The following is a 14,630-nucleotide window of genomic DNA, read 5'->3' on the forward strand; positions in this document are numbered from 1 at the left end:
TTTTTTACGGTGTTTTAAGGAATGGCGGGAGAGAGGCTGAGAGGGAGACACATAGCCAAACGTTGCGGTTCTCATCTCGTGATACCGGGCCCACACCCCACTATTATTGGGCTGGGCTGGACAATTATCCGTAACACTGACTAAGTTGAACTGTAATGGGCTTTTGGTTCTTAACTCATCAAACCCATAACGCCCCACTATTATTGGCCTGGGCTAGACAATTGTCCGTAACGCAGACTAAGTTGACTGTAATGGGCTTTTGGTTCTTAACTCATTAAGCCCATAACGCCCCGCAATTATTGGGCTAGGCTGGACAAATATCCGTGACTAAGTTGAACTATAATGGGCTTTTGGTTCTGAATTCATAAAGCCCATAACGGCCGCACTATTATTGGGCTGGTATGGGTTGGACAAACTGTAATGGGCTTTGGTTCTTAACAAATTAAGCATCGTGGGCTTTAGAATTCTTGAGCCCACATTACGTTTCCCTTTGATGAGTTTTGCAGATTACGATATTACTTTTTGCCAATTTAAGTGGGCGATTTGGACATAAAAATTGTGAATTGTGAAAAAAAATATCTGTTTTCAAGCCGAAAATAGTATTTGAAGATTAAAATCATGCTAGATATGAATATAAATTTGAAGTTATTTTTTGAATTTTAGTAAGTGATTTGGAATGAAATAATTTTTTGAAGTTTTTCACGATATGTATATGAATCTGGCTATTGTGAAAACAGCATCACTATACAGTTTTGAAATGAAATAAAAATGGCTATTGTGGAAAATAAAATAGAGATCAAGATTTGAAGAAATAAAATTGAATTAATGAAAAGAAGAAGAGTTTGGATATGCGATTTCATGCTAATTTCGTCTCATGATTTCATATCATGAGATGGAATCCCATATTCTCCAAAAATCATGACATGAGAATTTCATATCATGATTTGGATTTTTTAAATACAAAAAATGATCCACAAGTTTATATTTTGTTAAAACAACTCCACATTTATATTTACTAACCATTTATTTCATATGTAAATAAAATTTATAATCACATCATTACTTTTTAAAATTTATTATTCTCACCAACATAAATTTCATTATTACTTTAAATTTGATGAACATAAATGATAAAGTAAGAATTGATTTGGTGAATATAAATAAGAACGGAGGGAGTAATACTTTTTGTTTTTTCATATTAAAAAAATAAAAAATCTCTTTCGGCTACACATGAAAATGTTTAAAGCAATTTAATATGAAAAATGGTGATGTATGTTTGATAATCACTACTTCAAATATGTTTGATTTTAGCACGAAATTAATGCACTAAAAATGTGTAATTGCACACAAGTGAAACAAGACATGAACCATTATGATATTGACACACAAGTGTAAATTGTCATAACTTGTGTAGTGTTACATAATCATTTGCGAGAATACCAAAGGAGTGATGAAATATTTATGGTCTATATGAGCATGAAAATATAACAATGTTGGTTCATCTTCTCGGTCATATGATCGAGAAATGCAAGTTCAACGTGAGGAGATTTTTCGTACTATGCAGGGGAATATATTAAAGACTGGTACACTACAATTTGATGAAACCGTTACTTAAATGGAAAACAAATAGCTTTGTAATACTCCCTCCATCCCATTTTATGTGGCACCATTTTCTTTTTGATCAGTCCCAAAAAGAATGTCACATTTCCTTATATGGTAAGTATTTAAAGGTACAATTCCTCTTTTACCCTTGTTGGTTCCACTTAATCTTAAAATAATACTCCAATACATTTATGAGGAGAGAGAAAAGTGAATCTACTTTTTAAAGGGTAATTTGGTAAACATTTCAAAGTCTTCATTTATTTCTTAAACTCCGTGCCCGGTCAAATGTTGCCACATAAAATGGGACGGAGGGAGTAATTTATATTGCAATTTTATAATTTTTTGTTTATTTGGTAAGAATGAATAAACAATTAGGGTTATTTTAATAGTTTCACAACTTATGAGATTCGTATGTTTATGAGAAAATATACTACACAAAATTCAATATCGCATGTCTAAACAAAACTTCAATTTCATCTCGTGATTTCATATTATGATATCATATCATGACTCCACATCATGATTTCATAACGCATGGCCAAATAGGCCCTTAATGTTTCTCGAAAAGAATGAACGAGATTTTTTTTTTTTTTTTTGAAGTTGTTATGTAGTAGATCCTCAAAAGTTGTTTACAGTAGTGAATTACTCTATTGATTGAGCAAATAACTTATAATCATTTAATTAAAACGCTTTAAAACATGTATCTCGCTTCAATTGTATCCCATAATTTATTCCGCTAATTAAGGCATTAAGTTACAACATTTAATTCAAAAGTATTTAAATTGCGTATCTCGACCTTATACACCCGACTGATATGCGTATCTGAGTCTTTAAGTCGTGTATCTCGGCCTTATACACCCGACTGATACACGTATCTGACGTATCTTGACATATATATCCAATAGCCAAAAATGATATAGAATACAATATAAAAAACTATCAAGATTCTTAGTAATTAGGATCTAAACTAGTGAAATTTACGTAATTTACACTTATTTATACCACATGCTCTCTTGTTTTTGTATCCCAAACCAATAAGTAATCAATTAAGAAACCAAATCCAAAGCCAATAACGTTTGCAAATATTATATTATTAGGGATTTGACACAAGTATCAACTCGTCCCAAAAGCTAATATTCATATTTATCTTTTATCTAATTTTTTCTTTAAAATATTTTTTCTCTAGGAGTATCAAATAGGAGAATTTAGTTGAAATTTGATATATTAAAATAAGTTGAAACAGAAATTGAATTGGATCATGACCCGCTCAAAAAATCAGATAGGATCATGACCTGTTTAATCTCTCTAAAATTATTGAAAAAGGCAAAAATATCAACATATCAAGTGTCAAAAAAAAAAATATTCCAGTCTTTTATTCTCTTAACATGAAGAAGGATGTGTTCCAAAAAAAAAAAAAAACTGTTAAGACTGTTTTAAAAAGTTTAAAAAGAGCCTAAAGTTTTTTAAAATACAAAGAGGCTCTCGCGTGTTAGCTAGGTCTAGAATTAGTGTTTTTGAGCATAAAATTAATAAATAAAAGAAATAAAAATTCCAATTCCTAAAAAAAAAAAAACTTTTGAGGCTTTTCCATCTAAAAGTAGTAATTTTATTTTATAAAACCTTATTAGATTTGGATTTGGATTTGCATTCCTTATTGATATTGGTTTGGGATACCAAAAAACGAAGGGATTATTATGTAGTATAAATAATCGTGATGTATGTTGGTAAATCCATCTACACTCGTCTCAAATCAAAGTTAATTAACTCTCGAGGTTTGTATTGATTTAATTCCTCCTTTCTTCTGTGTTGGTTGGGTAATTGAGTAGTATATGATTTTCATGTTTCAGAATGTGCATGGGAATGAGAATAAGAATGGATGAAGAGAATTACCAGCAACTTCCTGATAAATTAATATTCTACGTATTGAGCTATTTGCCACTCTCATCATTGTTCAAATTTAGATCTGTTTGCAAGCTATGGAATACTCTGTTTCTTCATCCTCATCTCGCCTTCTTTCATTAGCGAAATTCACAATCTGGTTTAAATTTGGATGATCTGTCAGGCACTTTGAAGGAGAGGGAAAGACTTTGGAAGGACATTCAAAACGAGAGAAGAGACGCAGTAGAGCTTAACATTATTACTACGAGTAGTCAAGGCTTATATCTCCAGGAATTTACTAGCATTCATGATTCTTCTATTAAGAGATATCGCATTGAATGCTCTATATTACACCAAAGGCTTGATATACCCAATCCACAAAATCCTAGTTTATGCATCACCTTGGATTTTGTCTTGGATAGCCAAGCTGTCAAGTTGGTTTCTGTTCATCAACATGGTTATGAAATCCTCTCTCTTGGAATTGGGAGTGATCAAACTACTTACGGTTGGCGAGATGTTAAGCTACCTAACTTATATCATGAAAAGAATAAGAGGAGGAACGAAATTCAAGTTTTCTTTAGAATGGGAGTTGCTTATTGCATTTGGCATGTTGATGATTGTACTGATATAGAAATTGATGTTTTGGATATGGTTAATGAGACCTACATTGGTCGCACTAGTCTCTCTAAAGGTTTTTTATTCACCAGCACTAGTCTCATGGATTGGAATGGCCAGCTCTCATTCGTTCGACAGGTAAAGATGAGCTCCATGTCTTGGTATTAAATGATTACAAAAAGTTGAAATGGGATGAAACAACACGGATCATCAAGCTGAGTTTCTTGAAATCGGATAATAAGGAGCTAATGACATTTATCACTTTTGCTAACAATTCTTTATTGTTCTTTGTGAAGCCGGACAAGAAAACTTTCTGCGCGTATAACATTTATACGGGAGAGTTAACTACTTCTGTATTGAAAAACTGCATCACTTCTTCTGAAGATGGCATGGATGTGATCGTGATGATGATGTTCTGTGGGGGTGGGGTGGGGGTGAGGTTTTTTACAGTTAATTTTTAAAATTTTGAGATTTTGCTCGAGTGGTAAAAGTCTAAAGTTACATTTTTCATTGCTTCCTTCAGATTTTTAGCGTTGTACGGAATTATGGGTGTTGAAGTTCTTGTACTAGTTTTTGTTATACATATTTTTTCATGTTGAGCCTACAATATATATTTATTTCCATCAGCATTTGATTGTAATTGTTTGCTGGACATTACAGGCCAAGTTATTCCCACTTACAACCCCTGCTGTAAGATATTTATCTTTCCTCATCAACTAACATATGTCCAAGTTAATCTCAAGTGCACCGGATCGAGAGGGTTGCTGATTTACTTACGTAAAAGACCTCTTTAAGCCCATTTAGTTTCTTTTTTCTTTTCTCCATATTTTAAGGTTGCGCATATAAGTTGTTTGATTGCTAAATTTGGCATGAATTATTAGTTTCATCTTAAACAATTAAAAGCCTTAAAGCTCACCTCTTTCATTTTCACCCTTTTTGATCATGTGATATTTGATCAACTTGAGTTAAGATTTTTTTATATAGGTTGATGAAGTGTTGAAATTTGAATATGTCACGCTTACCAGAATTGAGAGTTGAAACCATACCCTCTAACTCATTATTCTCCCATGGGTGGTTTATGAAAGCTGGTTCATAGTATTGAAAGTACGATTGACTCTGTCGATCAAACGAAAATACTTCTTACTTTTTTGGCTTGACTATTCTGCTTGTTATTCTATCTTATAACTTATGTAACATTTAGGCTATTTATTTATCTAATTTACTATTCTTTATTCTTCCTATTCATTGCAAAAAGTATTTCTAACTTATTACTAGTGACGGTCTTTGTTTTGTGTACAAAAAAATATTGAAGAGAAATAGATGAGATGTATTATATTATGTTTAACGAAAGAGCGAGTTGAGACAAAAAAAATTATTCTAAGTCTACATCTTAATCTCTATACAAAAGAGAATAATGTTATGTTGAAGTAAGGTGTTTTTTTGGTGGAGTTTTGGACTCTTTAATTAATCTGAAGTTGTTTGAGTTGTACAACGTTGTTAGATTGTTTGTATCCTAGAGGGGATAGACCAAGTAATATACTGCTAGATAGGTGTAGATTAAACCGCAATAAACTTGAATCTTCTTAAAAAGAGCAAGATATAAATCCCACAATCTGAATATATATTTATTATCTTTTATTGATTTTATTTTCTAAAACGCAGCTTCTCTCTATCAAGTAAGTTCTCACAGTTCAACAATTATATATACATAAGAATTATATTATAGGCATTAACATAAAAATATATATTATATTATCAATGTAGTTTAACATGTTAACGTAACATATTAGTTATAATTTTATTCATGATAGTGATATATATTTTTCATGGTAGTCAGTTACCTGTAAATACACCTTGTTTGGATGGTTGTTACATGTTGTATTGTATTATATCAGGGGGCGGACCTACATGCATCCGGTAACTTCTTAAAAAAAGTCGCATATATATGTATAGACAGTTGATAAAATGAACATATACTTAATTGTGCACCGTAACAAACAAAAGTTGTTGTGGGTGCACTTGTCGAATGCGCCAACTCGCTGCGCGACTGCGCGAGATCGATTCCCGGTGAAGGCAATATTTTTTTAACTTAAAATTCAGCCTTTTCTCTTTAAAACAAAACTTTTTAAAAATTGCTTTTAACAAAACTTGTTTTTGCCACCTCATCTGGCCCCACCCCCTTTCTTAACCACCCTTTTTTTGTCATCCGGTCTCATTCCTTTCTTAATTGAAGTCCTACTTCTATTATCTCTACGTAAATTGGTAAGTTCTTCTTTATAAGCGTATTTTTTTTTGCAATAATTTGTTGTTGATTGTTGTGATTTGAGATGGATAGATTTTTGACGAAAAATAATTCTTCTCAACCAAGTGCTAGTTTAAGAGACAATTCTTCGCGTTTTATAGATGAGTTTGATTTGTAGTCATTTAAATATGATCCTGGAGAAAGAATATCCATTGATAAATATTGCCTTAGAATACAAGATGAAGTGAGAAGACACTATATTCAACGAGGGCGTTGTCAATCGGATATTAATGATAATGAATATCCTTAAACTAGATTCGAAACGAAAATGCTTCGATTTTGTAAGGCATGGTTTACGGGTTCATATTCTAGATGGTTGTAGTATGAAGAAATATGTTGTATTTTGCTTATGTTGCTATTTATTTAAAAATGACTATGTAAAGAGAAATGCAAGTGATTTTTTCACGAAAACTGGTTTTTAAGACTTGGAATCATAGTTTGGAACGATTCAATTTACATGTTGGTGAGTAAATAGCGTCCACAATAGGTGTTTCAACAAGATGCTAGATTTTGAGAATCAATCTCAATCCATTCAAGTTACTTTTAATAAGCAATCTGAGAAAACAACAAGTGAGCATCGAATTCGTTTAGAGGTTTCTACTAATGTGGCAAGGTTCCTCTTGGAATTTGGATTGTCTTTTTGAGGTCATGATGAAAGTGAGTCTTCAAAAAATAAGGTCTTTTTTTAGGTCTTTTGAAATGGCTTGGAAAAATGCTTCCGGATATGAATAATGTTATTTTAAAACATTCCCCAAAAAATGCTATGAGGTTTTCAAAGTTCTATAATATTCTTGATAAAAAGTAGACTGTTCTTTTTAAAAAAAAATTATAATGTTCAATATTGGTTGAAGTGAAATAAAATAATAAATTCACTATTAAAATTTATTGGGGCCTCAAACTTTTGGAGGCCTAAGCAGGCTTTGCTAACGTTATCCTTGTGCCACTCCTTGCCTTACCCTTGAGTCACTCTTAGTAGTGCCCCTATCTTCAAATCTTGGGTTCACCTCTGATTATATCATTAGTTCAAATATCATGTTTATTTTGACTGTTACTTGGAATTATATTGTATCATATTGTTTAAGTGCATTGTTAGGTAACAATACAAAGTCCAATTTTATATAACAATCGATTTGGTATAATCGCGTCTTTACCTTAATATTTTTTATTTTATCTTTACTTATTATTTAATAATCTTATTTTATCATTTATCATATATGAAATAATAATCTTTTTTATCATTCATCATACATTTTCATAGCTCTAATATATTTTCCTAAAACTAATAAGTAGTCACAAAAGATGGAAAATATAACTTTAAATTTTATGAATAATTCATAATTAACTATGAATAATTAAGTAATTGTGAAAGAAAATATACACTATATGAATGGTCTATTTTTCTGATTTGAATAATTCAGATCGATAAAATAAAGCTTTATCAAGTGAAAATTAATAGGACCAAAGTATTTTCTAATTAATTTCATTCAAGAGTATACTGTATACTGTAATATTTTTCTCTTCATCACGATGAGTGGTCTATTTTTCTCTATCTCCATATTTTCTTGATTTAAGAAAAAACCCAGAGATGAGCAAAAAAACGTATGGTTTCAACTTTCTAGTACATTGCATATGGCCCATAGGCATCACTTTTGATCCTCAAAATCCAGTTCCATGTGAGAAACCATTAGAAATTGAAACTTTAAGGGGTCGTTTGGTTAAAAAATTAATAATGCAGGAATTAGTAATGCAAGAATTATTGATGCAGGAATTAGTAGTGTAGGGATTAGTAATGCGGAGTTTATTTTTATTAAGTGTTTGGTTCATTATTTTCAACCCCAACTTGTTTTTGGATTAAGACTCTTTTAAAATCTTTTTTCCAATTATACCCTTGAACTGTTATGTAATTGGGTCAAGGTAGATAATTGCCGAAAAATGTTTTTTTTTATGGCCTTCTAACTAGCTATGAGAAAAATAATTTTGTTGTCATGTTTCCAATTTTCTACTTGAATTATTTGAGGATAAATAATTCCCATCTTAATAACTTGATCACTCACAAAATGTCAATTTTCAATTTAAAAAAGATAAATCAACTACTTTTAAAATTAAAATGACGGTCAACAATGGTAAAATTGAATAAACCATCTGCATTTACACATAAAAATTGCAAGTTATAGTTTTAATAAGTATGTATTTTTTAAATTGTTCAAAATACAAATAGTTAGTGATATATTTGCCTTTTAATTAGTAAATGTTAAATAACTCACATTTCAATTTTGTATCGATTTGTATTGGATATATTTAGTAACAAAGAACTCTCTCTAAATAATTTGTAAGCTAATTTATTTAAATAATTTTACTAGTACAAATATAAAACATAAAATCAAGAAAATGAAAAAAAATAATTATAATGATTTGAGGGATATTTTTGTCTTTATATATACTTATCACATGGTATTATATCTTATGTATTACTAATACCTCCAAATGGAAGGTATTAGTAATACATCATATAATATCATGTAGGATGTATAGCTAATCCATGGATTAGTTATACATAGGCCCAAGTTCCTACCAAATATAGTACTAAATAATATCATACATAATACATGTATGGATTATTTTTTTTAATGCGATCTACCAACCGACTCCAAAAAGCATTAAATTAATTCTTCAGCATAATGTCATATCCACCATCATCTACTTTTTAAATATTTATATAGTACAATATTTTTATGATACTTTTGTTTCTTATCTTCTGAGTTCTCATCCAATCAATGACTTTCAACAAGTTGCATATATACAATTTTTAAATATTTTAAATTTTCCTTCTAAGATGTTCTAAAAATCTCATCCATATCCCAATCCTGGAAAAGTGTAATTTGTCATTTAGTGCTTGTTCTTCCTTACTCTTTTTCTATTTTTTTAATAATAAAAACATATCTTTTTCGAGAATAATAATATTGAACTATTCTTTCTTCAACCTTTCCACCAACTACATGATCAAGATTTAATAATCCAAAATTAACAGCTATAAGAAGGATTTAATAACCAATAATTATTAATGGGCACTAATTATAAGGTGGAAAAACTATTTTTTTTAATTTGTTTTTAAATGTATATTGTGTTTGGATCGGACATAATTTGAAAGTTGATCTTATTTGGCGGATGAATAAAATTTCACATTCATACTCTTTAAGTCTTACTAATACGGATTTTTGAAGAAAAACATTGTGAACTTGGCAAAAGATGCATAATATTATTTCAACTCCTTTATTTTATTAGTCATTTTAGCCCGTAACTAGTATTATTATTAGAGTTAATAATTTGGTAAGGCCTAATAAATAACATGTGGAACTAGTTTTACTAGTCTTTATTCGTCTTAAAAAATTATCTTTACCCCTAACTTTGACATACACATTAAAAAAAAATAGGCTAGGGATTTTGTTATTCATGAATAACGGATGATGTAAGTGACATAGAATAAATCTTCAAATAAATTCAAAATCATAATGCACTAAATCTCTAGATAAACCCAAAATCATAATAATGGATCATATAGAATTTTGTTCAAGATGAAGATATATATTTAAGTGAACGAATGTTCAAGTGCCATTTTAGAAAAGCTTCAAGTGTGAACTAATTAATAATGTAGGGCATTTTACTCTGTTACCATCGAATTTTCATTGGCCAAAGTCATTAAATTTGAAAAGCTTGATTTAGTCGTATTTGGCACAATTGTTCTTTTCTCTCTTTGATGTTTGAATCTTGATATTAGAAAAATGTGCCTCCAACCACAAGAAAGCTTTCAAAAAATGCCACCAGCCTTGTCTTTTACCTTTTCAAACTTCAACTTAAAATACTTATTTGTTTGAACTTTTACATACCTCCAAGTCTCCAACATTGTCAACTCGTCAGTGTAATCAATCAGTCAAAATTGGTCATTTATCAACCTTTTAATTTGTAAAATTATCACTGGGGATTAAGATGATCCTTCCGCCTTTTATTAAGGATTTCAGATTTGAACCTTGAATACTAACTGGACCGAAGAAAGTGTCTCATGTACAATCTTTGACCCAAGAATTTCTTTTCTTGTACTCGATCGACTGATAACTTCTGTTATAACCTCCACAACATAATCTAAATGGATCGAGACCCCAAAATATGCATCAATCGAGTGAAAAATCCAAAATAATAATTCGTTGACTTAAAAAAATAAGATATAATAAAAGATTTGAAAGAGAGGCTGGCTAGATAATCTATATAGGGGTAAATAGCACATATTAAGTGTAGCCATATGTTATACAATTATCAGTTGACATTATTAGGTTTAACCCTAGTAAGATGTGAATTCAAATAGTAGCTGTCAAAGCCAGCCAAACACCCACCCACCCACCCCTTTTAATTTTTGCAAGAAAAACTAATTAAAGTGAAAGCAACTGGCTTTGCTTGCCCATAAGCTGACATACTTTAGCATTTATACATATTCCATGTCCCCCTATCTATACCAATTATATTTGGAAATATTTATTATTTTGGTACTCTTCCTAAATAATTTGGAAACATCTACACTAATATAAATGGCTTGGTCTTATTACACAAATATTTAACTAGGTAGATCTATCTAACAAAGTAAAATAAATGGCTTAGCTTGTACCAAAATATTTATAAAGATCTACCTTTTACATGTTAATTTCCATTTTCCAATTTCAAAGCTTAAGAGGGTATCACCGTATATCGATCAATCAATATCAATAAATGGGATAAAAACAACTTCATCCTATCCCATGCACCAATGCCCCATTTTCATGTCTATATTCTTATTTTAGTCTTTGTGTTATCTAACTTAGCATTATTAACCTTCAATTATATCAATTCAGTGATTTCAATCCCTCAATTAACAGATCCAAAAAAATTAACAGAGAGTTCACTACTAAAAGGGGCAATTCGAGTATTTAAAAGTTATTGCTTGAGAAATAGAAAACTTTTTTAAAAATTTTATTTGCTGCATAAACTAGTTCAACCCTAGTTCTGCACACCGAAGAAGTCTCGATCTATTTGGTGTGGATGTGCAATGGAATTGCATTCTAATAGTGGGTTGAAATCCACTCCATGTGAGTACTCTTTTAAGTTGAATAATTCAAAATTTCATGTAATAGACAAAGAAAAATATCTCAACAAATATACCAGAATACTTTGAATTGTTTTTCCTTAATGTTATGCAAATTATTTGTATATGTGAAAATATGATTCCAAATATACTATTTGTAAACTTCAAGCTACCAGAAGAACTCAATTTCAAACACCCTAAGGATTTGTATGGTAACACACCATATTCAACTTTGATTAGAAATAAAAAAAATTGTTAGCATCATCAGAAAGCACCACATAAATTCAATGCTCTGAATTATATTTTAGAATCTACACATCTTCAATTTATCTCGAAGAATTCCATTCAATTGTTGTCAGTTTCGACAGCAGTGATAATCTGAACTGAATGTATTATAAAACCAACTCTTCCAACTGATTACAAGTAAAATTGAAGCTTAAGGAAACTTATAAGTATGGTAACATACAAATAATTAAAATGAAATACCCGAATTACCTCTTTTAGCAGTGAACTTTCTGTTAATTTTTTTTTGGATCTATTAGTTGAAGGATTAAAATCACTCACTTGATATAATTGAAGGTTAATAGTGCTAAGTTAGATAACACAAGGACTAAAATAAGAATATAGCCTTAACACAGGGACTAAAAATGCCGTTTTCCCTTTTTAAAAAATAAATAAATATAATAAATGTAATGGTAATGTTTGGATAAGTTTGTGTCCATATATACCGTTTGACCAATGTATCGGAATATTATTATTGAGAATACAATTAAATAATAAAATTATACTTTTTTAATAACTTAATCTGCACACACTTTAATATGATATTTAAGATCATGAGATAGAATCTCACCGCCATTCATTATCAGAAAAGAATTTTTCAAGGTAAATAATTTTGACCGAACGGTCAAATGTGTAGGTAGCTCCATGAAAAGGAATAGCTTAAATTTTATTAACTTAGGCTGGAATATAATTTGAACCATTGAGTGGTGAGAGTGCGAAAGCTTTTTATAAAGTGTAAATAGGCAACTTGTTTGGTTATTTTGTCTTTACATTTATTTGGACATTATAGAAGCAATTGTCTTTTATTTCCAGAGCTTTCTCTTTATTCAGTCAATGAAAGAGAGATTTAAATATATTTTCTGAAACTCTTCAGAGACTTTAGGTGTGAGCCCACAACGAATACAACTCCCTTTGTGCCCATAATATTTTGTCTCTTTCCCAAATTTACTCCCTTCTATTCTAAGTTTCTAACTATATATATACATCTCTTTAGGGAAACAGTACAATTATTAAAAAGAAAAAGAAAATGAAGATTCAATGTGATGTTTGTGATAAAGAAGAGGCATCAGTTTATTGTTCAGCAGATGAAGCCACACTTTGCCAAAACTGTGATTATCAAGTGCATCATGCCAACAAGCTTGCAAGCAAACATCTTCGCTTTTCTCTAATTCATCCTTCTTTCAAAGATTCTCCTCTTTGTGACATTTGCCAGGTACAAATAATATTCTCCACTTGTACGAACTTCGATTTGATTTTATGGATGATCACTCAATTTAAAATTATTACATCAAAATATGACTTTCTTTGATGAAGAAAATTGAAATAAGAAAGGTAATTTTTTGAGATAATAACTATTAATGACTAGTGAGTAACTATCTGAGAAATATATTGTGGTGTAAAATTTTTGCACAACCGATAATTACTATTTTTCTATTGAAAAATATTTTGTTGCTATTCCCACAGATATTTTGATTGAATCGGTGGGAAAAGAAAAAAATAGTAATATTATCATATGAAAAAAATTAGGAAGTTTCAGACTAATATAGCTAGTACAAATTTATTTCTCACCATGCATTTCCTCCGATGAGCTAGTTTGATAGAAAATGAGAGGAAAAATCATGATCTATAACACATATTTCTCACTGAACCTTTGTTTTTAGTAGTGAGTATAAAATATGGGCTGATAGTATGACTTCTTTAATTTTATGGTGTATAATGTAGAAATTAACATTTATTTCTTATTGTATTTTATTTTTAGGAAAGACGTGCACTGCTATTTTGTAAAGAAGATAGAGCAATTCTTTGCAAAGAATGTGACTTGCCTATACACAAAGCAAATGAACACACAAAGAAACACAACAGATTTCTTCTAAGTGGAGTTCAGCTCTCTTCTGATGTACTTGCTTCTAATTCTAATAACCAAAATTCAATATCCCCAACTGGATCTGCTGCAAGTAATGCTGGTACAAATAACTTTAAAGCACGTAGTGGTAATTTTGGGATGAAGAGTAATTCGATTTCGAGTACTACAGAATCGACACCTAATTATTTTCAAGTTGATTATCATGTACAAGAGGGTTCTGTTTCAACTAGTAGCATATCAGAATATTTGACTGAGACTCTTCCTGGTTGGCATGTCGAAGATTTTCTTGAATATCCCTCTTCTTCTTCATATGGTAAGTGTTTCTTTTTTTACGGATTTAACTTATATTCACCGACAATAATGATGGTGACACCTTTTGCAGAGGAATGTCATACGAAATATGGGATTAAATTATTGACGAAAGGGGCATTTTTAGACCAACATATTTGACCATTTTTCGAATATAATAAAATGTTCAGAACTTGCAACTAAATGATGCTGTTTGATTGCAGAATTTTGATCAGATACGACCAGCTGTGTAGTTTTTTTTCCACTACAGTAAGTGGGGATACCTCTTAATATCAAATGGAGTACCTGTTCCTCAGATCAACTCTCCATCTACCAAGCAACTTATAAGACAGACTTGGTAATACTAAAGGGCATAATATCTTTTGAGATATTAAGAAAACAGTTATACAAACTGCCATCAGACCTTTTCTTTTGGTTGCTAACTTTGACCAGTTGCTTTGTTTTTGGATATGTAACACATGTTGTAAGTTAAAGCCCCACTGTTCTTTTTTTTGTTATTTGTTTTTTTGCAAGTCAAATCACTTGGACTTGTTGCAATATGTTAATCTGAATGGGAATGGGTTTTAACAGATCTGGGGTACTTTTTGTTTTTGCTTTGTGGGAGACCAATCTTTTTGTAATGCTAGTGGGATAGCCTTGTGCCTATTACCCGCTTTGATTATTGATTATGG

At 30.5% G+C, this 14,630-nt stretch overlaps 1 protein-coding gene across 1 annotated transcript; it reads left to right on the top strand.

Moving 5' to 3' along the window:
• Nucleotides 1–12,602: 12,602 nt before the first annotated feature.
• LOC125816484 (B-box zinc finger protein 20) lies at nt 12,603–14,270 on the top strand. Its single transcript, XM_049496097.1, has 3 exons — nt 12,603–12,999; nt 13,546–13,963; nt 14,163–14,270. The coding sequence occupies exons 1-3, from the start codon at nt 12,814–12,816 to the stop codon at nt 14,168–14,170; spliced, it is 612 nt and encodes a 203-aa protein (XP_049352054.1). The 5' UTR covers nt 12,603–12,813; the 3' UTR covers nt 14,171–14,270.
• The last annotated feature ends 360 nt before the right edge of the window (nt 14,271–14,630 follow it).

This window comes from Solanum verrucosum, unplaced genomic scaffold (genome assembly GCF_900185275.1).
Source record: "Solanum verrucosum unplaced genomic scaffold, falcon-dt-bn FXZP01000261.1, whole genome shotgun sequence".
In the NCBI taxonomy this organism is placed as follows: domain Eukaryota; kingdom Viridiplantae; phylum Streptophyta; class Magnoliopsida; order Solanales; family Solanaceae; genus Solanum; species Solanum verrucosum.